Source organism: Moschus berezovskii, chromosome 3, assembly GCF_049115385.1.
Source record: "Moschus berezovskii isolate FMDL1 chromosome 3, NW_MosBer_1.0, whole genome shotgun sequence".
NCBI classification, from domain to species: domain Eukaryota; kingdom Metazoa; phylum Chordata; class Mammalia; order Artiodactyla; family Moschidae; genus Moschus; species Moschus berezovskii.
The window spans coordinates 108,742,789-108,769,851 of NC_142462.1; the positions used below are offsets into that span (position 1 = coordinate 108,742,789).

General features: G+C 40.8%; 1 protein-coding gene and 1 long non-coding RNA gene across 2 annotated transcripts in view; one reads left to right on the forward strand and one right to left on the reverse strand.

Moving 5' to 3' along the window:
• AGBL3 (AGBL carboxypeptidase 3) overlaps nt 1–27,063 on the forward strand; it is a 109,502-nt gene that overhangs the window by 48,942 nt on the left and 33,497 nt on the right. Inside the window, exons 12-13 of the mRNA XM_088834676.1 lie at nt 7,785–7,874; nt 26,000–26,057. Coding sequence (XP_088690802.1) covers nt 7,785–7,874; nt 26,000–26,057 — 148 coding nt within the window. The remainder of the gene's footprint in view (nt 1–7,784; nt 7,875–25,999; nt 26,058–27,063) is intronic.
• Nucleotides 8,679–27,063, reverse strand: part of LOC129552671 (uncharacterized) — a 64,736-nt gene continuing 46,351 nt past the window's right edge. The window contains exon 3 of the long non-coding RNA XR_008685285.2: nt 8,679–9,707. This is a non-coding gene — a long non-coding RNA (uncharacterized LOC129552671). The remainder of the gene's footprint in view (nt 9,708–27,063) is intronic.

The window sequence follows — 27,063 nt, forward strand, 5'->3', positions numbered from 1 at the left end:
CAAAGAACAAAAAACTGTTCCAAAAGATGGCTTAGCTAAAAGGGGAATTGGTCGGTTTAGTAAGGGAAATAGTCTAGGGACAAGGCTGGCTTTAGCCATGGCTTAAATAAGGGGTTCAAAGAATATCACCAGGATGCAAAGTTTTTTCTCCATTTTAATGTCATTTCTGTCTCTTCTGGGTTGGTTCTATTCTCAGACTCTCCTCTCTTGTGGGCAAAATGGAATTCTAGCCTCCCATTCTCACAATTCTAAGTCTGGTATATACCCTCTTTTCCAGTAGCCCCACAAAAATATAGAGATTGATTCTTTTATTATTGTAGTAAAATTACACGTAACATTTACCATTTTAACCCTTTTTAAGTGTATAATTCATTAGTACAAGTACATTCACATTGTTGTGCAACCATCACCACCATCCCATAACACTTATCATCTTGAAAAGCAAACTCTACAGCCTTTAATAACTCCTGATTCTCTGCTCCCATGTCTCTTGGAAACCACTGTATACTCTTCTTTCTTCATGTATCTTGCCTGTGCTAAGTACCTCATATAAGTGGAATTGCACAGTGTTTGTCTTTGTGATTGGCTTATTTCATTGAGCATGATGTCCTCAAGGTTCATGTATATTGTAGCATATTTCATAATTTCTTTCCTTTATGAGGCTAAATAATATTCTAATGTATGTTTACACCGAATTTTGCTAATTCATCTCTCGGTGGACACTAAGGTTGCTTCCACATTCTAGCTGTTGTGAATATGATCACACATCTCCTCAGGATGCTGCTGCTCTCCATTCTTTTGGGTGTATACCCCAAAAGGAAACTGCTGGATCATACAGTGATTCTACTTTCAATTTTTTGAGGAACCTCCATGCTGTTTTTCACAGCAGTTATACCATTTGACATTCCCACCAACAGTGCATGCAGGCTCTAATGCACCTACATACTTGCAAGCACTTGTTAGTTTCTGGTTGGTTGGTTTGTTAATAATGGCCATTCTAACAGGTGTGAGATACCACCTCACTGTGGCTTTGATTTGCATTTCCCTAATTATTAGTGATGTTGAGCATGTTCATAAGGGATACCGGTCTATATAGCTTCCTTTTCTTATTTGTAGTGTCTTTGTTTAGCTTTGGTATCAGGGTAACTCTGGCCTTATAAATTACAAAATGTCCCTTCCTCTTAAATTTTTGAGAAATGTTTGAGAAAGATCAGCATTAGTTGTTCTTTAAATATTTAGTAGAATTCACCAAACAAACCATCAGGGTTTTATTGTTAGTTGGGAGAATTTTGATTACTGATTTCAGTCTCCTTAACTAGTGAGTTGTCTAGTCATATTTTCTATTTCTTCATGAGATAGTCTTGGTAAGTTCTGTGTTTCTAGGAATTTATCCATTTCATCTAGGTTATCCAATTTGTTGGCATACACTTGTTCACAAGACTTTGTTGTAATCCTTTATATTTGTGTAGAATTGACACTGATATCCTCACTTTCATTTCTGATTTTAGTAATTTGTCTTTGTTTCCTTAGCCCATTTAGCTAAGGATTGGTCAGCCTTGTTGACCTTTAGATTCATTTTCTTCAGTTTTTCTATTTCATTTGTTTATCTCTGCTCTAATCTTTATTACTCCTTCCTTCGGCCATCTGTGAATTTGTTTTTTAATGTGATTACAGATATAAATTTCCTCCTCAGCGCCACTTATGCTGTGTTTCATAAATTTTGCTCTGTTGTGTTTTCATTTTTATTCAACTCTGTATTTTCTCATTTCCTTTGTGACTTCTTTGATCCATTTTTTTTAAGTGTATAACTTCCACAAGTTTTTGAATATTTTAGATTTTCTTCTGTTATTTATTTCTAACTTCATCCCATTGTGGTCAGAGGGAGACACTTTGTATGCTGTCTATCTATTAAAATGTATTAAAACTTAACTGGTGGCCTAACATATGTTCTATCCTGGAAAATGTCCTATATGCAACTGAGGAGAAATGTATACTCTGTTGTTGTTGGGTACAGTGGTCTGTGTATGTCTGTTAAGTTTAGATAACTTACTGTGTTAAATCCTTTTTCTTTACAACCTTCTGATTGGTTCCATATTATTGTAAGTAGGGTATTGATGTCTCCTACTATTATTGTAGAACTGTCTGTTTCTCCCTTTGGTTCTATTTTGCTTCATATATTTTGATGATCATTAGGTATGTAAATATTTATAATTGTTATGTATTCTTGTTGTATTGAATTTTTATTAACCTACAATGTCCTTGTAAAAGTAGTTTCCAGTAACATTTTAAAATTTAGTCTGTGTTTGTCTAATAGAGCCACCTCTGCCTCTTTGGGTTACTGTTTGCATAGGATATCTCTTTCCTTTCACTTTCAACCAGTTTCTGTGTTTGGATCTTTGTGAGTCTTTTAAGACTGCAAATAGTTGGATCATGTGTTTTTATCCATTCTCCCAATCGCTCTCTTTTGATTGGAGAGTTTAATCCATTTCTCCATTAATAATATCCATTTATTATCCATTAATATCCATTTAATCCATTAACCCAATGGAAATAATTACTGATAAAGAGAGACTGACTTCTGTCCTTGTGCTGTTTTCTATATGCCTTATAGTATTTTTGTCCCTCCTTTTCCTGCATTACTGTCTTCTTTTGTGCTTAATTGATTTTTTTGTGATGAAATGTTTCAGTTCCTTTCTTATTTCCTTTTGTGTATATTTTATAAGTCATTTCTTTGTTTTCACCATGGGGATTACATTTACTATCCTAAAGTTATAACAGTCTAATTTGAATTTATACCAACTTAACTTCAAAACATACAAAAACTGTTCCTTTACAGCTGTACCCCCACGCTTTCAGTTGTATATGTCACAGAATTACATAGTTATACATTGTGTGCCCAAAAACATAAACTATTATTTCTTTAAGTGTACTAGTCTCCTAAATTATGTAACAAAATAAGGTTTGGCATTACAGGGCTTCCCTGGTGACTCAGACAATAAAGAATCTGCCCACAATATGGGAGACCCAGGTTCAAACCCTGAGTCAGGAAGATACCCTGGAGAAGGAAATGGCAACCCACTGCAGTATTCTTGCCTGAAAATTCCATGGACAAAGGAGCATGGTGGGCTATAGTCCATGGAGTCGCAAAGATCAGATACAGCTGAGTGACTTAACACTTTATAGGCTAAAGTAATAGTAGTATTAGCTTTTAGACTAATAAATGCTTTTCAATTTTTTTTCCTCTTTAATCATGTAGACTTAATCATATAGGGCTTCCCAGCTAGCTCAAATGGTAAAAATTCTGCCTGCAATGCAGTTCAGTTCAGTTCAGTTCAGTCGCTCAGTCCTGTCCGACTCTCTGCGACCCCATGAATCACAGCACGCCAGGCCTCCCTGTCCATCACCAACTCCCAGAGTTCACTCAGACTCAAGTCCACAGAATCGGTGATGCCATCCAGCCATCTCATTCTTTGTCGTCCCCTTCTCCTCCCGCCCCCAACCCTTCTCAGCATCAGAGTCTTTTCCGGTGAGTCAACTCATCGCATGAGGTGGCCAAAGTATTGCAGTCTCAGCTTTAGCATCAGTCCTTCCAATGAACACCCAGGATAGATCTCCCTTAGAATGGACTGGTTGGATCTCCTTGCGGTACAAGGGACTCTCAAGAGTCTTCTCCAACACCACAGTTCAAAAGCATCAATTCTTCGGCAATCAGCTTTCTTCACAGTCCAACTCTCACATCCATACATAACCACGGGAAAAACCATAGCCTTGACTAGATGGACCTTTGTTGGCAAAGTAATGTCTCTGCTTTTAAATATATTATCAAGGTTGGTCATAACTTTCCTTCCAAGGAGTAAGCATCTTTTAATTTCATGGCTGCAATCAGCATCTGCAGTGATTTTGGAGCCCAAAAAAATAAAGTCTGACACTGTTTCCACTGTTTTTCCATCTATTTCCCATGAAGTGATGGGACCAGATGCCATGATCTTTGTTTTCTGAATGTTGAGCTTCAAGCCAACCTTTTCACTCTCCTCTTTCACTTTCATCAAGAGGCTTTTGAGCTCCTCTTCACTTTCTGCCATAAGGGTAGTGTCATCAGCATATCTGAGATTATTGATACTTCTCCCAGCAATCTTGATTCCAGCCTGTGCTTCCTCCAGCCCAGTGCTCCTCATGATGTACTCTGCATATAAGTTAAATAAGCAAGGTGACAATATACAGCCTTGACGCACTCCTTTTCCTATTTGGAACCAGTCTGTTGTTCCATGTACAGTTCTGACTGTTGCTTCTTGACCTGCATACAGGTTTTTCAAGAGGCAGGTCAGGTGGTCTGGGATTCCCATCTCTTTCAGAATTTTCCACAGTTTACTGTGATCCACACAGTCAAAGGCTTTGGCATAGTCAATGAAGCAGAAATACATGCTCTTCTGGAACTCTCTTGCTTTCTCCATGATCCAGCGGATGTTGGCAATTTGATCTCTGGTTCCTGTGCTTTTTCTAAAACCTGCTTGAACATCTGGGAGTTCACGGTTCACATATTGCTGAAGCCTGGCTTGGAGAATTTTGAGCATGACTTTACTAGCGTGTGAGATGAGTGCAATCGTGTGGTAGTTTGAGCATTCTTTGGCATTCCCTTTCTTTGGGATTGGAATGAAGACTGACCTTTTCCAGTCCTGTGGCCACTGCTGAGTTTTCCAAATTTGCTGGCATATTGAGTGCAGCACTTTCACAGCATCATCTTTCAGGACTTGAAATAGCTCAATTGGAATTCCATCACCTCCACTAGCTTTGTTCATAGTGATGCTTTCTAAGGCCCACTTGACTTCACATTCCAAGATGTCTGGCTCTAGGTCAGTGATCACGTTATCGTGACTATCTTGCTCGTGAAGATCTTTTTTGTACAGTTCTTCTGTGTATTCTTGCCACCTCTTCTTAATATCTTCTGCTTCTGTTAGGTCCATACCATTTCTGTCCTTTATCGAGCCCATCTTTGCAGGAAATGTTCCCTTGGAATCTCTAATTTTCTTTGTTTTTCCTATTCTGTTGTTTTCCTCTATTTCTTTGCACTGATCACTGAGGAAGGCTTTCTTATCTCTCCTTGCTATTCTTTGGAACTCTGCATTCAGATGCTTATATCTTTCCTTTTCTCCTTTGCCTTTCGCCTCTCTTCTTTTCACAGCTATTTGTAAGGCCTCCTCAGACAGCCATTTTGCTTTTTTGCATTTCTTTTCCATGGGGATGGTCTTGGTCCCTGTCTCCTGTACAGTGTCACAAACCTCCGTCCATAGTTCATCAGGCACTCTATCTATCAGATCTAGTCCCTTAAATCTATTCCTCACTTCCACTGTATAATCATAAGGGATTTGATTTAGGTCATATCTGAATGGTCTAGTGGTTTTCCCTACTTTCTTCAATTTAAGTCTGAATTTGGCAATAAGGAGTTCATGATCTGAACCACAGTCAGCTCCTGGTCTTGTTTTTGCTAACTGTATAGAGCTTCTCCATCTTTGGCTGCAAAGAATATAATCAATCTGATTTCGGTGTTGACTATCTGGTGATGTCCACGTGTAGAGTCTTCTCTTGTGTTGTTGGAAGAGGGTGTTTGCTATGACCAGTGCGTTCTCTTGACAAAACTCTATTAGCCTTTGCCCTGATTCATTCCGTGCTCCAAGGCCAAATTTGCCTGTTACTCCAGGTGTTTCTTGACTTCCTACTTTTGCATTCCAGTCTCCTATAATGAAAAGGACATCTTTTTTGGGTGTTAGTTCTAAAAGGTCTTGTAGGTCTTCATAGAACCGTTCTACTTTGGCTTCTTCAGCGTTACTGGTTGGGGCATAGGCCTGGATTACTGTAATATTGAATGTTTTGCCTTCGAAACGAACAGAAATCATTCTGTTGTTTTTGAGATTGCATCCAAGTACTGCATTTTGGACTCTTTTGTTGACCATGATGGCTACTCCATTTCTTCTAAGGGATTCCTGCCCACAGTAGTAGATATAATGGTCATCTGAGTTTAATTCACCCATTCCAGTCCATTTTAGTTCACTGATTCCTAGGATGTCTATGTTCACTCTTGCCATCTCCTGTTTGACCACTTCCAATTTGCCTTGATTCATGGACCTAACATTCCAGGTTCCTATGCAATATTGCTCTTCACAGCACCGGACCTTGCTTCTATCATCGGTCACATCCACAACTGGGTATTGGTTTTGCTTTTGCTCCATCCCTTTATTCCTTCTAGAGTTACTTCTCCACTGATCTCCAGTAGCATACTGGGCACCTACCGACCTGGGGAATTCCTCATTCAGTATCCTATCATTTTGCCCTTTGATACTGTTCATGGGGTTCTCAAGGCAAGTATACTGAAGTGGTTTGCCATTCCCTTCTCCAGTGGATCACATTCGGCTGTGGTCCATGTGATCAGATCAACTAGCTTCCTGTGATTATGATTTCAGTGTGTCTGCCCTCTGATGCCCCCTCGCAATACCTACCGTCTTATTTGGGTTTCTCTTACCTTGGTCGTGGAAAATCTCTTCACAGCCGCTCCAGCAAAGTGCAGCCGCTGTACCTTACTTTGGACGAGGGGTATCTCCTCAAGGCCGCCCCTCCTGACCTTGAACGTGGAGTAGCTCCTCTCGGCCCTCCTGCGCCCGCGCAGCCACCGCCTGTTGGACGTGGGGCAGCTCCTCTCAGCCGCTGGCCCTGGCCTCAGGCGTGGGGTAGCTCCTCACGGCTGCGCCTCTTTGTCTGGTCGGTTGCGCCAGGGCCGGCGTCTCTCGCGGCTGCACCGCCTGCAATGCAGGAGACCTTTATTCAATCCCTGGTTTGGGACGAATCCCTGGAGGAGGGCATGGCAGCCCACTCCAGTATTCTTGCCTGGAGAAGCCCATGGACAGAGCCTGGTGGGCTACCTTCCATGGAGTTGCAAAGAGTTGGACACAACTGAGCAACTAACACTTTTTTTCATGTAGATGACAGATGAGTTTGAAATTATTATTACGATAATACTAACGTTCATAATTTCCCATGTATTTATTACTTTCATTTAGACCTCTATTTTTCTCTACAGCTTCAAGTTACTACCTAGTGCCCTTTCATTTAACCTTGCAGAAATCCCTTGAGCATTTCTTTCAAGGCATGTCAAGTGGTCACAAACTCCCTCAGCTTTTATCTGTAAATGTCTTAATTTCTCCTTAAATTTTGAAGGACCATTCTGCTGGGGTTTTTTTGTTTGTTTGTTTGTTTTTTGCCTTTAAATTCTGCATTGTCTTCTGGCTTCCAAAGTTTCTGAGAAACTGGCAATGATCTTATTGAGGATCCCTTACAGGTAACAGTTTGCTTCAGTCTTACTGCTTTCAAAGTTTATGTGACTTAGTGTGGGCATTTTATCTTACTTGAAGTTGATTGAGATTCTTTGATAATTAACCTTCATGTCTTTGATCAAATTTGAGAAGTGTTCAGGCATTTTATCTTCACTCATTGGAACTTCTGGGTTTCCGGCTTCTCCAGCTCTAAGGCTGGGATAGATGAGGCCAAAGGGAAACACACAGAACTACTCACCATCAGGCAGCTCTCCTGCTCCCGAAGTCGCTCATCATCTGCCTCCTCCTCTTCTCCTTTCAGAGCCTCTTGTGTTTACTTTGTATGTAACAGCCAGGGGTTTTAGTTGTACTTAGTGGAAAGGAGAGAAAAAGTGCTTCATCTTCCTAGAAGTCTCAAAACAGTTTTATATCTCCGTACATACTATCTTTGTTACACTGATTAAATATGAATCTCTTACCTAGATAAAAACCAAGATAAAACAACTAAAAACAAAGAAGGAAAGAAACTCTACCATAGAAAGACATCAAAACATCAGAGAAGAAGAGCAAGAGGTAAATATTCATTGATATGTTTGCTAATGGTTGTTTGAAAAAAACAAGAGAATGGCAAGTTATTTCCTCTTATACCCAGGAAAGCTTAATGATTTTCCCACAAGAAAACTTAATGATTAAAATTTTGCTCATATTACTTACTACTTATAAAAATACAAAAGAATCTTGACAGGTGAGAGGTGGGTCTTATTAAGGTTCTATATTTAAATTTCACTTATAATTGCCTTACTCGGAAAACTATTTAAGGTCTCTTACAAAGAGGCATTCAGGATAGCAAGAAGAGATAAAACTTAGAAAACTTAATGGGAATACAAGAGTATAAAACAGATGGTGCTGAGATTGCCTTTCATCATGACAGCAGGAGGAGTTCTACAAAACCTTTCACCAGCAAAAATTGGTGAAAAAAAATTTTTTTTATTTAAAGTTTCTGAAAATGGTCCTGGGGCATACAGCAAATGAAAAAAACATCTACTCAGCAAAATCTAAAATAAAAAAACAAAAAATAACAACTACCAAAAAAAAAAAAAAAAAAACCCAGAACTTCTGGTATTTGAATCAAGACTGCACAACCCCAGCCCCAGCTCACTGATATTCTCCAGTGGAGGACACAGGGTCCCGTATCCCCCCAGATACCAGACAAAGGGCTATCATATACCAGTAGGGGCAGGGCACTAGAATTTCTTACTCTGTCTCCAGCTGCTGCTGCTGCTGCTGCTAAGTCGCTTCAGTTGTGTCCGACTCTGTGCGACCCCATAGACGGCAGCCCACCAGGCTCCCCTGTCCCTGGGATTCTCTAGGCAAGAACACTGGAGTGGGTTGCCATTTCCTTCTCCAATGTGTGAAAGTGAAAAGTGAAAGTGAAGTCGCTCAGTCATGTCTGTCTCCAGCTACCTATTGCTAAAGCTAAGTTCCAGGTAAGTGCAGCCAAGAGGTGGGGGCTCCCTTCTTTCTATCTATCCAGACCCCGTTCTTGAAAATAAGGCTCTAGTTTGGATGCTACATCACTGAAAATATTTTGGTCCTAACTGCCCCTGTCTTGGCTAATAAAGTGTTAGTTCCACACTGGAAGAAGCACGTAGGGAAGACCTGAGACTACTGCCCTTTTCCCACCTACATCTTAGCTCTGAAAGTGGGGTACCACTGAAAGAAAAGTGCCACTGTCCCCACTCTCAGCGTGACACCCCCATTAGAAATTTTGCATAAGTGCGGCAAGATGGCAGAGTAGAAGGATGTGGAGCTCACCTCTCTTCACAAACACAAAAATACAGCCACCTGTGGAACAGTTCTCACAGAAAACTGAGGGGAAACGGGCAGAAGACCTCTTATATTGTACAACCGAAGCTGCACACACAGTAGAGCACAGGCTGTCAGCACCTGTGTGGGGGGCACGGGCACTGTGGCAACAGACTGTTGGCATGCACACGAAGTGGCATCGCAGAACCGCATGTCTCTAGCCGACATCCCTGAGGAGGAATACAGGGCGGCTCCTTTCCCTGGTCCTTCCCAGCTCACACCCCAGCTTGGAGCTGGATGTGGGCTGCAGAGGCCCTGGGGAGCACTCCCGCAGAGGCAGCCAGGGCCCCAGGCAGCAGCACAGGGACCTCCATTCCTACAGCTACAGCACCCCAACCTCTCAGCCCCAGAACTAGTCTGGGACAAACACAACGGAGAAGGGACACAACCTCGGGCTACCTCTGGGCAGAACTGCAGGCGACTTCACTGGCAACGCACAGGTTCGCTGTGACCACGTGGGCCGCACTTGCTTCAGCACTCACCTCCTCTGGGACAGAGCACATAGTTAAGGGCAGTAGAGCCTTACTGAACCCAGGTAATCTGGAAGACAGAATAATGGAAATCACCCAATCAGAACAGCAGACAGAAAGCCAGATGGGGGGGCGGGGGCAGCAGGGAATGAAAGCCATATACAAGAGCTGTTGGATATTATAGAGAGCCTTGCTCAGTCGTGTCTAACTCTTTGTGACCACATGGACTGTAGTCCTCCTCTGTCCATGGAATTCTTCAGGCAAGAATACTGGAATGGGTAGACATTCCCTTCTCTAGGGGATCTTCCCAACCCAGGGATCAAACCCACATCTCCTTAATTGCAGGCAGATTCTTTACAGTCTTAGCCACCAGGGAAGCCCCATAAGGAATGCCAGACTATGCATAATTTTGGTACCAGAAGGAGAATAGAGAGAGAAGAGGATCAAAACTGTTTTTAAAGAAATTATGGCTGAAAATTTCCTAGGATCTAAAAAAGGAAACAGATATCCAGGTACAGGAAGCATAGAGGGTCCCAAAGAAGATAAACACAAGCAGACCCAAACCAAGACACAGTTAAAATGGCAAAAGTTAAAGAGGATTCTCGAGGGAAGAAGAGAAAAACTGTCAGTTACAAGGAAACCCCTATAAGGTTGTTTTCTCTGCAAAAGCTGTGCAGGTCAGAAGGGAGTGGCATGAGTTAGTCAAAGTCCTGAAAGAGAAAACTCTGCAACCTGGGATACTCCTCCCAGCAAGATTATCGTTTAGAATAGATGGAGAGAGAATTTCTCAGACAAGCAAAAACTAAAAGAGTACAGCAATCCTAAGCCTAACCTAAAAGAGATATTGAGAAATCTCTATATAGAAAAGAAGCAAGTTATCTATTCAGTTCAGTTCAGTTCAATTCAGTCGCTCAGTCGTATCCTACTCTCTGCAACCCCATGAATCACAGCACGCCAGGCCTCCCTGTCCATCACCAACTCCAGGAGTACACTCATAGGAAAGGGGAAATAACAACAGGAAAGGCAAATATATAAAAAGATTGAACATCACTTAAGTTAGTACATAGATTAAAAGCAATCCAAAAAAATTGTAAAAGCAACTATAACTACAATTAATAGTAAAAGGATAAGCATCAAAATGTAAAGTAGACCAAAATCACAAAATGTAGAGGAGGGGAATATAAAAATGTAGATCTTTTAGAATGTATTTGAACTAGTATGACTATTCATTTAGAACACATAAGATATAGTTATGGGCTAACATTTGAAAACCAAGGTAACCACACATCAAAAAGGTACAACAGATTCTCAAAACCCCCCCAAAAAAGGAACTTGAGCATAATACAGAAGAAAGCCATCAAACCACAAAAGGGAAAACAAAAAGAAGAAATAAACAAATAACTACAAAAACTGGAAAACAAATGTTTAAAATGGCAGTAAGTACATACTTTATTAATGATGTCTTTAAATGTCAATGGACTAAATTCTATAATCAAAAGAGTGGCAGATTGAATAAAAAATGCCACCTACAAGAGACTCACTTTAGGGGAAAAGATACAGATTAAAAGTGAGGGGATAGAAAAAGACATTTCATCCAAATGGAAACAATAAGAAAGCAGGGCTAGCAATACTCATATCAGACAAAACAGACATTAAAACAAAGGCCATAAGGAAAAACAAAGGACATTATATAATGATAAAAGGAACAATACAAGTAGAAGATACTACACTTGTTAAAATAAATGTACTCAATACAGGATCACCTAAATACATAAAACAAGTACCAGCAGACATAAAGGGAAAGACCTACAAGAATACAATAATAATAGTAGGAGACTTTTATTGACATCAATAGACAGAACTTCTAGACAGAAAATCAATAAGGCAACAGATTTTAGATGACACAACCGACCAGATAAAACGTAGCTCCTAATGTCTTCCCAAAGTAAAAGACTTAATTTGCAACAGATCCTGGAGAAATTCAAGCTTAACAGCATTCTCAAAAATCGAAATATAGAGAAAGGCGATTTGAAGAAAATTGATAGATTCTTTGGAGATACGGGCCAAACGTATAGGCTGGCTAGTTCACAGAATTGGGGGCAGGGGAACAGGTAGGAGGAGTCTAAGGCAGTATAAATCTGAAACCCTGACCTGTCAAATTATCCCTTCAAAGGAACCCAGATTTTATTGAATTAGCCTGTAGAGCGATTTATACCCGCAAGGCATTGCTAAAGCAATACAGCTACCAGCCAGAAATTAGGAGAATTTAACAGCTGGGTATAGTCAGGGAGAGGGCAATGGCAAGCCACTCCAGTACTCTTGCCTAGAAAATCCCATGGATGGAGGAGCCTGGTAGGCTGCAGTCCGTGGGGTCACTAAGGGTTGGACACGACTGAGCGACTTCACTTTCACTTTTCACTTTCACACATTGGAGAAGGAAATGGCAACCCACTCCAGTGTTCTTGCCTGGAGAGTCCCAGGGATGGGGGAGCCTGGTGGGTTTCCGTCTATGGGATCACACAGAGTCGGACATGACTGAAGTGACTTAGCAGTAGCATAGTCAGGGAAGGAGTCAGAGAGGCTTCTGCCAAAACCACTGCTCTCCCAGAGAGTGTGGTCAGGGATGGAAGGGGTAAAGAACTGTCTAGTTAGGAAATAAGCCTGACAAACACGGATGAAGGACAACATCCCAAGTTGATGAGATTAAAAAAAAATCCTCCTTGGATCCCATCGGTCAATCCATAAAGCATCTGTTACCTTCAGAGAACCCAGAAGTCAACGTGAGTACCAGCCTCAGGTTAGAAGATTTCTTCTCAAATATTTCTGGTGTTAATAATAGTAATCCAGTGGTAAATCTAAGGTTAGCCATGACAAGTTCATTCAGCAGATACAGCAGCAAATACACTGCCATCTGCCAAATGTGGATTAACAGAATCTACTTTTCCAAGAATTCTGAATTTTTTTTCTCATTTTTTAAATAATCTTTGGTAAAAAGAGTGAACAATATCATCTTAACTGAGGTTAATGCCTGAGGTCAAATTAAGCTCATGCTCTTCAACTGTTTCTTAAATGATTGCTTGTAAGATATCAATGAAAGTGAAAAGTGAAAGTGAAGTCACTCAGTTGTGTCCGAATCTTTGCGACCCCATGGACTGTAGCCTACCAGGCTTCTCAGTCCATGGGATTTTCCAGGCAAGAATACTGGAGTGGGTTGCCATTTCCTTCTCCAGGGGATCTTCCCGACCAGGGATCGAACCCGGGTCTCCCACATTGTAGGCAGACGCTTTACCCTCTGAGCCACCAGGAAAGCCCAAGATACCAATATATCCCTAAAAAAGTATTAGACTATTTTAGTAAGTTTTATTCCCCACCAGGATACTTTGAGTATTAATCTTGCAGACTTTAAGCAAAAACAAGTAATTGTAGATTACTGTGATTAGAATTTATAGATCAATATGGTAGAAACCAACACAATATTGTAAAGCAGTTATCCTCCAATTAAAAATAGATACTTAAAGACAATCAAAAAAGAGAATTATAGATCACATTCATAAAGGACACTAGGAGTTGATCATAGCTCAGTTGGTAAAGAATCTGCCTGCAGGAGGGGGAGGAATAAGATGGCGGAGGAATAGGACGGCGAGACCACTCTCTCCTCCACAAATTCATCAAAAGAACATTTGAACGTGAGTAAAGTCCACAAAACAACTTCTGAATGCTGGCAGAGGACGTCAGGCACCCAGAAAAGCAGCCCATTGTCTTCGAAAGGAGGTAGGAAAAAACATAAAAGATAAAAAGCGAGACAAAAGAAGTAAGGACGGAGCTCTGTCCCGGGAAGGGAGGCTTTAAAAAGAGAGAAGTTTCCAAACACCAGGAAACATTCTCACTGGCGAATCTGTGGCGAGCCTTGAAAGCTCAGAGGGCCACATAACCCTCTTTTTTTTTAAGATTTTTTTAAAACCCACAGATTACCCGCCAAACGGTAACTCCCAGCGGAGAAGCAGCGCAGACGCCTGCAGACGCCATTAGCAGCGGGGGCTGGGCAGGGAGGAGCTGGCTGAACTGCTTAGAGAGAGGACTGGGCTTGAATGCCGCAAGAACAATTTGAGAGAACTGGGGAGAGCAAAGCAGACTGTGGGATAGCTTCCCTACGAAAAGGCGGAAAGCTCTAACCTACTACTCGGCCAGCCCCGCTCACAGAATAAAGGACTGAGCAGAGTGAGCCGGCTGCGGCTCGCCCATCCCCCATCCCCCGCCGAGACAGGCAGGGAGCGCAGCCAGAGCCGGAGCAGGCAACCGCGGCCCCAGAAAGGCATCTGATACAAACTGCAGACAGGCTTGTTGCTAATCAGGACTTCTTGGGCTCGGGCCGGTCGATATCCCCCTGAGAAGGTGCGCCGGTTGTACACCCAGAAAACTGAGTGGCGGGGACTGGGGAGGCGATAAGTCGCAGAGACCGCGCTCGCCAAACACCTGGTCCCCTGAGCTGCTCGGACCGGGGAAGGCACAAAACGCAGGCCCAACCAAGTCTGCGCCTTTGTGGAGTACCTGAGAACCTGAACTTGAGCCGCTCAGACCTGGGAAGTGCATACAACCCGGTGCCGGCCTCAGATCATTCCCGGCAGAGCAACCTAGAGCCTGTGCAGTATAGACTGGGACAGCATACGTGCTGTGAGCGGGGGCAAACCCAGTGTGGCCGAGACGCTGCGAGCACTCCCCACAGACGCCAGAGATAATCGACTGCAGCGTTCCTCCCTTCCCAGAACAGGACTGAACAACTGAGCCTTAAAAAGTGTCCACCCACCCCCTAGTATCAGGGCGGAAATTAGACACTGAAGAGACCAGCAGACAGAAGCTAAAACAGAGGGAACCACCTTGGAAATGACAGATAGAGACATCTAGAGACTACTCCAAGAATAAGACCAAAAACCAGAGGCAAGAGGCTTAAGCCCGAATCCTGAGAACACCAGAGAAGTCCTGACTCCAGGGAACATTAATCGATAGGAGCTCATCAAACGTCTCCATACCTACGCTAAACCCAAGGGTCAACAAGTTCCAGAGCAAGACATACCACGCAAATTCTCCAGTAACACAGGAAACTAGCCCTGAGCTTCAATATACAGGCTGCCCAAAGTCACTCCAAACCCACTGACATGTCATAACTCATTACTGGACACTTCATTGCACTCCAGAGAGAAGAAATCCAGCTCCACCCACCAGAACACCGACACAGGCTTCCATAACCAGGGAACCTTGACAAGTCACCTGTCCAACCCCACACACAGCAAGGAAACTACATAATAAAGAGAACTCCACAAACGGCCAGAAGAGGGAAAGGCCACCCCAAGCAAAGCATTATAAGCAAGATGAAGAAGCAGAGAAATACCCAGCAAGTAAAGGAACAAGATAAATGCCCACCAACACAAACAAAAGAGGAAGATATAGGGAATCTACATGAAAAAGAATTTCGAATTTTGGTGGTGAAAATGATTCAAAATCTTGAAAGCAAAATGGAGTTACAGATAAATAACCTGGAGAAAAGGATTGAGAAGATGGAAGAAAGATTTAATAAGGACTTAGAGGAAATAAAAAAGAGTCAATATACAATGAATAATACAATAGATGAGATCAGAAACACTCTGGAGGGAACAAACAGTAGAATAACAGAGGCAGAAGACAGGATAAGCGAGCTAGAAGATAGAATTGTAGAAATAAATGAAACAGAGAGGAAAAAAGAAAAACAAATTAAAAGAAATGAGAACAATATTAGAGACCTCTGGGACAATGTTAAACGCTCCAACATTCGAATCATAGGAATCCCAGAAGAAGAAGACAAAAAGAAAGACCATGAAAGAATACTTGAGGAGATAATAGTTGAAAACTTCCCTAAAATAGGGAAAGAAATAATCACCCAAGTCCAAGAAACCCAGAGAGTCCCCAACAGGATAAACCCAAGGCGAAATACTCCTAGACACATATTAATCAAATTAACAAAGATCAAACACAAAGAACAAATATTAAAAGCAGCAAGGGAAAAACAGCAAATAACACACAAGGGGATTCCCATAAGGATAACAGCTGATCTTTCAACAGAAACTCTTCAGGCCAGGAGGGAATGGCAAGACATACTTAAAGTGATGAAAGAAAATAACCTACAGCCCAGACTACTGTACCCAGCAAGGATCTCATTCAAATATGAAGGAGAAATCAAAAGCTTTACAGACAAGCAAAAGCTGAGAGAATTCAGCATTACCAAACCAGCTCTCCAACAAATGCTAAAGGATCTTTTCTAGACAGGAAACACAGAAAGGGTGTATAAACTCGAACCCAAAGCAATAAAGAAAATGGCTACAGGATCGTACTTATCATTAATTACCTTAAACGTAAGTGGGTTGAATGCCCCAACCAAAAGACAAAGGCTGGCTGAATGGATACAAAAACAAGACCCCCATATATGTTGTCTGCAAGAGACCCACCTCAAAATGAGGGACACATACAGACTGAAAGTGAAGGGCTGGAAAAAGATATTCCATGCAAATAGAGACCAAAAGAAAGCAGGAGTAGCAATACTCATATCAGATAAAATAGACTTTAAAACAAAGGCTGTGAAAAGAGACAAAGAAGGAAACTACATAATGATCAAAGGATCAATCTAAGATGAAGATATAACAATTATAAATATTTATGCACCCAACATAGGAGCACCGCAATATGTAAGACAATTACTAACAAGTATGAAAGGGGAAATTAACAATAATGCAATAATAGTGGGAGATTTTAATACCCCACTTACATCTATGGATAGATCAACTAAACAGAAAATTAACAAGGAAACACAATCTTTAAATGATACAATAGACCGGTTAGACCTAATTGATATCTATAGGACATTTCACCCCAAAACAATGAATTTCACCTTTTTCTCAAGTGCACATGGAACCTTTTCCAGGATAGATCACATCCTGGGCCATAAATCTAGCCTTGGTAAATTCAAAAAAGTTGAAATCATTCCATGCATCTTTTCTGACCACAATGCAGTAAAATTAGATCTCAATTATGGGAGAAAAACTATTAAACATGCCAACATATGGAGGCTGAACAACACGCTGCTGAACAACGAACAAATCATAGAAGAAATCAAAAGAGAAATCAAAATATGCATAGAAATGAATGAAAATGAAAACACAACAACCCAAAACCTCTGGGACACTATAAAAGCAGTGCTAAGGGGGAAGTTCATAGCAATACAGGCACACCTCAAGAAACAAGAAAAAAGTCAACTAAATAACCTAACTCTACATCTAAAGCAACTAGAAAAGGAAGAAATGAAGAACCCCAGGGTCAGCAGAAGGAAAGAAATTGTAAAAATTAGGGCAGAGATAAATGCAAAAGAAACAAAAGAGACTATAGCAAAAATCAACAAAGCCAAAAGCTGGTTCTTTGAGAAGGTAAATAAAATTGACAAACCACTAGCCAGACTCATCAAGAAACAAAGGGAGAAGAACCAAATCAATAAAATTAGAAATGAAAATGGAGAGATCACAACTGACAACACAGAAATACAAAGGATTATTAGAGAATACTATCAGGAATTATATGGCAATAAAATGAATAACCTGGAAGAAATGGACAAATTCCTAGAAAAATACAACTTTCCAAAACTGAACCAGGAAGAAATAGAAAATCTGAACAGACCCATCACAAGCACGGAAATTGAAACTGTAATCAAAAATCTCCCAGCAAACAAAAGCCCAGGTCCAGACGGCTTCACAGCTGAATTCTACCAAAAATTTAGAGAAGAGCTAACACCTATTCTACTCAAACTCTTCCAGAAAATTGCTGAGGAAGGGAAACTTCCAAACTCATTCTATGAGGCCACCATCACCCTAATCCCAAAACCTGGTAAAGACCCCACAAAAAAAAGAGAACTACAGGCCAATATCACTGATGAACATAGATGCAAAAATCCTTAACAAAATTCTAGCAATCAGAATCCAACAGCATGTTAAGAAGATCATACATCATGACCAAGTGGGCTTTATCCCAGGAATGCAAGGATTCTTCAATATCCGCAAATCAGTCAACGTAATACACCACATTAACAAACTGAAAAATAAAAATCATATGATTATCTCAATAGATGCAGAGAAAGCCTTCGACAAAATTCAACATCCATTTATGATAAAAACCCTCCAGAAAGTGGGAATAGAAGGGACATACCTCAACATAATAAAAGCTATATATGACAAACCCACAGCAAACATTATCCTCAATGGTGAAAAACTGAAAGCATTTCCCCTAAAGTCAGGAACAAGACAAGGGTGCCCACTCTCACCACTACTATTCAACATAGTTCTGGAAGTTTTGGCTACAGCAATCAGAGCAGAAAAAGACATAAAAGGAATACAAATTGGAAAAGAAGAAGTAAAACTTTCACTGTTCGCTGATGACATGATCCTCTACACAGAAAACCCTAGAGACTCTACCAGAAAACTACTAGAGCTAATCAATGATTACAGTAATGTTGCAGGATATAAAATCAACACACAGAAATCCCTTGCATTCCTATACACTAATAATGAGAAAATAGAAAGAGAAATTAAGGAAACTATTCCATTCACTGTTGCAACGAAAAGAATTAAATACGTAGGAATATATCTACCTAAGGAAACAAAAGACTTGTACATCAGTTCAGTTCAGTTCAGTCGCTCAGTCGTGTCCGACTCTCCGCGACCCCATGAATCACAGCACGCCAGGCCTCCCTGTCCATCACCAACTCCCGGAGTACACTCAAACTCATGTCCACAGAGTCGGTGATGCCATCCATCCATCTCATTCTCCGTCGTCCCCTTCTCCTCCCGCCCCCAACCTTTCCCAGCATCAGAGTCTTTTCCAATAAGTCAACTCGTCGCATGAGGTGGCCAAAGTATTGGAGTTTCAGCTTTAGCATCAGTCCCTCCAATGAACATCCAGGATTGATCTCCTTTAGAATGGACTGGTTGGATCTCCTTGCAGTATAAGGGACTCTCAAGAGTCTTCTCCAACACCACAGTTCAAAAGCATCGATTCTTCGGCGATCAGCTTTCTTCACAGTCCAACTCTCACATCCATACATGACCACGGGAAAAACCATTGCCTTGACTAGACGGACCTTGGTTGGCAAAGTAATGTCTCTGCTTTTTAATATGCTATCAAGGTTGGTCATAACTTTCCTTCCAAGGAGCAAGCGTCTTTTAATTTCATGGCTGCAATCAGCATCTGCAGTGATTTTGGAGCCCAAAAAAACAAAGTCGGACACTGTTTCCACTGTTTTTCCATCTATTTCCCATGAAGTGATGGGACCAGATGCCATGATCTTTGTTTTCTGAATGTTGAGCTTCAAGCCAACCTTTTCACTCTCCTCTTTCACTTTCATCAAGAGGCTTTTGAGTTCCTCTTCACTTTCTGCCATAAGGGTAGTGTCATCTGCATATCTGAGGTTATTGATATTTCTCCCAGCAATCTTGATTCCAGCTTGTGCTTCTTCCAGCCCAGCGTTCCTCATGATGTACTCTGCATATAAGTTAAATAAGCAAGGTGACAATATACAACCTTGACGTACACCTTTTCCTATTTGGAACCAGTCTGTTGTTCCATGACCGGTTCTAACTGTTGCTTCCTGACCTGCATACAGGTTTCTCAAGAGGCAGGTCAGGTGGTCTGGGATTCCCATCTCTTTCAGAATGTTCCACAGTTTATTGTGATCCACACAGTCAAAGGCTTTGGCATAGTCAATGAAGCAGAAATAGATGTTTTTCTGGAACTCTCTTGCTTTCTCCATGATCCAGCGGATGTTGGCAATTTGATCTCTGGTGCCTCTGCCTTTTCTAAAACCTGCTTGAACATCTGGGAGTTCACGGTTTACATACTGCTGAAGCCTGGCTTGGAGAATTTTGAGCATGACTTTACTAGCGTGTGAGATGAGTGCAATTGTGCGGTAGTTTGAGCATTCTTTGGCATTGCCTTTCTTTGGGATTGGAATGAAGACTGACCTCTTCCAGTCCTGTGGCCACTGCTGAGTTTTCCAAATCTGCTGGCATATTGAGTGCAGCACTTTCACAGCATCATCTTTCAAGACTTGAAATAGCTCCACTGGAATTCCATCACCTCCACTAGCTTTGTTCGTAGTGATGCTTTCTAAGGCCCACTTGACTTCACATTCCAAGATGTCTGGCTCTAGGTCAGTGATCACATTATCGTGACTATCTTGGTCGTGAAGATCTTTTTTGTACAGTTCTTCTGTGTATTCCTGCCACCTCTTCTTAATATCTTCTGCTTCTGTTAGGTCCATACCATTTCTGTCCTTTATCGAGCCCATCTTTGCATGAAATGTTCCCTTGGAATCTCTAATTTTCTTGAAGAGGTCTCTTGTTTTTCCTATTCTGTTGTTTTCCTCTATTTCTTTGCATTGATCACTGAGGAAGGCTTTCTTATCTCTCCTTGCTATTCTTTGGAACTCTGCATTCAGATGCTTATATCTTTCCTTTTCTCCTTTGCTTTTCGCCTCTCTTCTTTTTACAGCTATTTGTAAGGCCTCCTCAGACAGCCATTTCGCTCTTTTGCATTTCTTTTCCATGGGGATGGTCTTGGTCCCTGTCTCCTGTACAATGTCACGAACCTCCGTCCAGAGTTCATCAGGCACTCTGTCAATCAGATCTAGTCCCTTAAATCTATTTCTCACTTCCACTGCATAATCATAAGGGATTTGATTGAGGTCATATCTGAATGGTCTAGTGGTTTTCCCGACTTTCCAAAGAGGACACTAATAGATGGAGAAATATACCATGTTCATGGATTGGAAGAATAAATATTGTAAAAATGAGTATACTACCCAAAGTAATTTATACATTCAATGCAATCCCTATCAAGCTACCAAAGATATTTTTCACAGAACTAGAACAAATAATCTCACAATTTGTATGGAAATACAGAAAACCTTGAATAGCCAAAGCAATCTTGAGGAAGAAAGATGGAACTGGGGGAATTAACCTGCCGGACTTCAGGCTCTACTACAAAGCCACAGTCATCAAGACAGTATGGTACTGGCATAAAGACAGAAATATAGATCAATGGAACAAAATAGAAAGCCCAGAGATAAATCCACGCATCTATGGACACCTCATCTTTGACAAAGGAGGCAAGAATATCAAATGGAGAAAAGACAGTCTCTTTAACAAGTGGTGCTGGGAAAACTGGTCAGCCACTTGTAAAAGAATGAAACTAGAACACTTCCTAACACCATACACCAAAATAAACTCAAAATGGATTAGAGAGCTAAATGTAAGACCAGAAACTATAAAACTCCTAGAGGAGAACGTAGGCAAAACACTGTCCGACATAAATCACAGCAGGATCCTCCATGACCCACCTCCCAGAATATTGGAAATAAAAGCAAAAATAAACAAATGGGACCTAATTAAAATCAAAAGCTTCTGCACAGCAAAGGAAACTATAAATAAGGTGAAAAGACAGCCTTCAGAATGGGAGAAAATAATAGCAAATGAAGCAACTGATAAAGGATTAATCTCCAAATTATACAAGCAGCTCCTTCAGCTCAATTCCAGAAAAATAAATGACCCAATCAAAAAATGGGCCAAAGAACTAAACAGACATTTCTCCAAAGAAGACATAAAGATGGCTAACAAACACATGAAAAAATGCTCAACATCCCTCATAATCAGAGAGATGCAAATCAAAACCACAATGAGATACCATTTCACACCAGTCAGAATGGCTGCTATCCAAAAGTCTACATGCAATAAATGCTGGAGAGGATGTGGAGAGAAAGGAACCCTCTTACACTGTTGGTGGGAATGCAAACTAGTACAGCCACTATGGAGAACAGTGTGGAGATTCCTCAAAAAATTGGAAATAGAACTGCCATATGATCCAGCAATCGCACTCCTGGGCATATACACCGAGGAAACCAGAATTGAAAGAGACACGTGTACTCCAATGTTCATTGCAGCCCTGTTTATAATAGCCAGGACATGGAAGCAACCTAGATGCCCATCTGCAGACGAATGGATAAGAAAGCTTTGGTACATATACACAATGGAGTATTATTCAGCCATTAAAAAGAATACATTTGAATCAGTTCTAATGAGGTGGATGAAACTGGAGCCTATTATACAGAGTGAAGTAAGCCAGAAAGAAAAACACCAATACAGTATACTAACACATATATATGGAATTTAGAAAGATGCAAATGATAACCCTGTATACGAGACAGCAAAAGAGACACAGATGTATAGAACAGTCTTTGGGACTCTATGGGAGAGGGTGAGGGTGGGATGATTTGGGAGAATGGCATTGAAACACGTATGTTGTCATATGTGAAACGAATCACTAGTTCAGGGTCAATGCATGTTATAGGATGCTCGGGCCTGGCATGCGGGGATGACCCAGAGGGAGGATAAAGGGAGGAGGGAGGTGGGAGGGGGGTTCAGGAGGGGGAACTTATGTAAACCCGGGGCAAATTCATATCAATGTATGGCAAAACCAACCAATATGATATTGTAAAATAATTTGCCTCCAATAAAAAATAATTACCTAAAAAAAAAAAAAGAATCTGCCTGCAAGGCAGGAGACCCACGTTTGATTCCTAGGTTGGGAAGATCCCCTGGAGGAGGAAATGGCAACCCACTCCAGTATTCTTGCCTGGAGAATCCCATGGACAGAGGAGCCTGGCAGGCTATAGTCCATGGGGTCGCAATAGTCAGACATGACTTAGGAGCTAAACCAACCAACCAACCAACCAACCATAAGATCACTGATTTTCTTTTTTTTTTTTTTTTTTGAGGCTAATTACAATATTGTATTGGTTTTGCCATACATTGACATGAATCTGCCATGGGTGTACATGTGTTCCCCATCCTGAACACCCCTCCCACCTCCCTCCCCATCCCATCCCTCTGGGTCATCCCAGTGCACCAGCCCCAAGCACCCTGTATCATGCATCGAACCTAGACTGGTGATCCGTTTCACATATGATAATATACATGTTTCAGTGACATTCTCCCAAACCAGCCCCACCTCGCCCTCTCCCACAGAGTCCAAAAGACTGTTCTATACATCTGTGTCTCTTTTGCTATCTTGATACAGGGTTATCGTTACCATCTTTCTAAATTCCATATATATGCATTAGTATACTATATTGGTGTTTTTCTTTCTGGCTTACTTCACTCTGTATAATAGGCTCCAGTTTCATCCACCTCATTAGAACTGATTCAAATGTATTCTTTTTAATGCCTGAGTAATATTCCATTGTGTGTATGTACCACAGCTTTCTTATCCATTCGTCTGCTGATGGACATCTAGGTTGCTTCCATGTCCTGGCTATTATGAACAGTGCTGCGACGAACATTGGGGTCCATGTGTCTCAATTCTGGTTTCCTCGATGTGTATGCCCAGCAGTGGGATTGCTGGGTCATATGGCAGTTCTATTTCCACTTTTTTAAGGAATCTCCACACTGTTCTCCATTGTGGCTGTACTAGTTTGCATTCCCACCAACAGTGTAAGAGGGTTCCCTTTTCTCCACACCCTCTCCAGCATTTATTGCTTGTAGACTTTTGGATCTGGAGAAGGCAATGGCACCCCACTCCAGTACTCTTGCCTGGAAAATCCCATGGGCGGAGGAGCCTGGTAGGCTGCAGTCCATGGAGTCTAAGAGTCGGACACGACTAAGCGACTTCACTTTCACTTTCCACTTTCATGCATTGGAGAAGAAAATGGCAACCCACTCCAGTGTTCTTGCCTGGAGAATCCCAGGGACGGGGGAGCCTGGTGGGCTGCCATCTATGGGGTCGCACAGAGTCGGACACGACTAAAGTGACTTAGCAGCAGCAGCAGACTTTTGGATAGCAGCCATTCTGACTGGCGTGAAATGGTCCTCATTGTGGTTTTGATTTGTATTTCTCTAATAATTAGTGATGTTGAGCATCTTTTCATGTGTTTATTATGTCTTCTTTGGAGAAATGTCTGTTTAGTTCTTTGGCCCATTTTTTGATCAGGTCGTTTATTTTTCTGGAATTGAGCTGCAGGAGTTGCTTGTATATTTTTGAGATTAATTCTTTGTCAGTTGCTTCATTTGCTATTGTTTTCTCCCATTCTGAAGGCTGTCTTTTCACCTTGCTTATAGTTTCCTTTGTTGTGCAAAAGTTTTTAATTTTAATTAGGTCTCATTTGTTTATTTTTGCTTTTATTTCCAATATTCTGGGAAGTGGGTCATAGAGGATCCTGCTGTGATTTATGTCAGAGAGTGTTTTGCCTGTGTTTTGCCTATGCCTATAAAACTGTGCTGTTTTATAGTTTCTTGGCCTGGTGATTTTCTATGAGATGAAGATAATAGTTTTATTATGGTTCACAGTCATATTTCAGTCAAAGGAGGAGAGCTAAAAATGACAATGAATTCATCAAATCAAGTCTTGTTACAAGTGAATTTTCTTCAACCTAGTTTTACCCCTTGTTTCTCTAAATTCTTTATAATGATTATATAATATTGCTACTTTTAACTTTGCATAATATTTTCTAGCATACTTCTTTATCTCTTTCCCTTCAATAATCAAGTTTTGATTTTTACAGTTTCCTCCCACCTCTCATTTTCATGCTGATTATATCTTTGGGTGGGGGGCTGCCATTCAATTTTATCTAAAAAGAAGCTTTCTTTATAGTCCAACTCTCATATCCATACATGACTACTGGAAAAATCATAGCCTTGACTAGATGGACCTTTCTTGGCTTTAAGTAATATCTCTGCTTTTTAATCTGCTATCTAGGTTTGTCATAACTTTCCTTCCAAGGAGTAAGCATCTTTTAATTTTATGGCTGCAGTCACCACCTGCAGTGATTTTGGAGCCCAAAAAAATAAAGTCTGACACTGTTTCACTATTTTCCATGAAGTGATAGGACTGGATGCCATGATCTTCGTTTTCTGAATATTGAGCTTTAAGCCAACTTTTTCACTCTCTTTCACTTTCATCAAGAGGCTCTTTAGTTCTTCTTCACTTTCTGCCATAAGGATGGTGTCATCTGCATATCTGAGGTTATTGATATTTCTCCCTGCAATCTTGATTCCAGCTTGTGCTTCTTCCAGCCCAGCGTTCCTCATGATGTACTCTGCGTATAAGTTAAATAAGCAGGGTGACAATATACAGCCTTGATGTACTCCTTTTCCTATTTGGAACCAGTCTGTTGTTCCATGGCCAGTTCTAACTGTTGCTTCCTGACCTGCATACAGATTTTTCAGAAGGCAGGTCAGGTGGTCTGGTATTCCCATCTCTTTCAGAATTTTCTACAGTTTATTGTGATCCACACAGTCAAAGGCTTTGGCATAGTCAAGAAAACAGAAATAGATGTTTTTCTGGAACTCTCTTTCAATGATCCAGTGGATGTTGGCAATTTGATCTCTGGTTCCTCTGCCTTTTCTTGAACATCTGAAAGTTCACAGTTCACATATTGTTGAAGCCTGGCATGGAGAATTTGGAAACAGTTTGGAAGTATTTAAAATGTTTTCAGCTTGCCTGGTGGCTCAGCTAGTAAGGAATCCGCCTGCAATGTGGGAGACCAGGGTTCGATCCCTGGGTCTGGCAGATCCCCTGGAGAAGGGAAAGGCTACCCATTCCAGTATTCTGGCCTGGAGAATTCCACGGACTGTATAGTCCATGGGGTTGCAAAGAGTTGGACACGACTAAGAGACTTTCAGAATGTTTTCACACTCACATGATGATTTGTGTACACTACTCAAGACGAGCAGTCACAATTCCACAGTGTTTTGTGTCTCTTTTAGTCCAGCTGGGTCAGACTGGCAAGGTATCTCCTTTCATGACACACAGACAGCAGTGTCATGCATAGGGTCTTTCTTACTCTAAACATTTTTTTACAAGCTATGAGAAATTATTTTTTCAACTTTCCTGTATAAACACAGTTTTGCAATTGCTTATACTTTTTCATACAATTTTATATATTTTCATTCATTTTGTACTTCTCTTCCTTTATCTTTAATCTTACTAAGTAAATGAAATTATAAAGCATACACTTGTCTCTTTCTCATCATAAATAAGTTCTACACAAAGTAAGAAATATTTAAATTCCCTTTAATGCCAAAATGCAGTATTTAACGTTTTCTTCTGTCATTGGTGGAGAAGAAAAGTAGTGTTGTGAAAGATACTAGAAGGTACTGATTTAAAAGATTATTTTTGTCCATTCTAAACCTATGAGGATAAAATGATAATGTTGAAAATTACCATAAATTGTAGAAAATGTACCTCATTTTCATGTTTATAATATAGTACTGTTTTCCTTCCGGTTCTGTGTTCCATTAGGTTTGTGATAAAGGACATTTAGTTCAAAGACACAAAGAATCAGATTCTGATGTGACAGGTAATGTTCTGATTTTACCATCTGATAAACGATTAATTCCTCAACACTTTTTTGTACTACAACTTGGAGGTTATCACTGTGCTTTGTGCTAGGGATATTAAGAATATATTGTACTATTTCTTACCCCTTAGGAACTCATCATTTAATAGGGGGAGACAAACAAATAAACAAGTGCAGAGTTAACATGTGCAGTGCCTAAGTCTGGACAGGGTGCCCAGGAAGCACACTGAGGGTTGGACTGAGTGGCCCACATACTTGAGAGCTATCCCTCATTTGAAAGGTTTTCCCCCAAACAGAATATAGGGATTTTATGTTTAAGAAACATCACGGTCCTTTTGTTTCATAAATTAATAAAGGATGGGCCAAGAGAGAAATTAAATTTTGGACTACTCATTTGCTTCTGTGAGAATCTGCTAAGTTTGATATAAATATAAATCTTTAAGAAAAAAATATCAGAAATGTTAGAGATTCAGAGATATATATTCTGGTTTTTTTTTTCTTAATATTTATCTCATTATCTTTACTTGAGGTCCTTTGAAAAATATTCATGTAATTTAAACATTTCAATTTCATCTAAAATAATTCTTTACTTTTATGTGTATATATATTTTTTATATATTTATACCACACTTATTTTCAAAAAGGATCTCAGGTAATGATTAAAAGTATATATAAATGTTCATGCTTCCTTGGTGGCTCAGACAGTAAAGAATCTGCCTATAATGCCAGAGACCAGGGTTCAGTCCCTGGGTTGGGAAGATCCCCTGGAGGAGGGCATGGCAACCCACTCCAGTATTCTTGCCTGCAGAATCCCCATGGACAGAGAAGCCTGGCAGGCTACAATCCATGTGGTTGCAAATGACTAAGCCATTGAGCACAGCCCAGCATAAATGTACATAAATCCCTTTAGTTGATGATGCAATTATTGTTATTATTCAGTCGCTAAGTCGTGTCCAACTCTGCAACCCCATGGACTGCAGAACTCCAGTGCTGTCTCTTATATCTC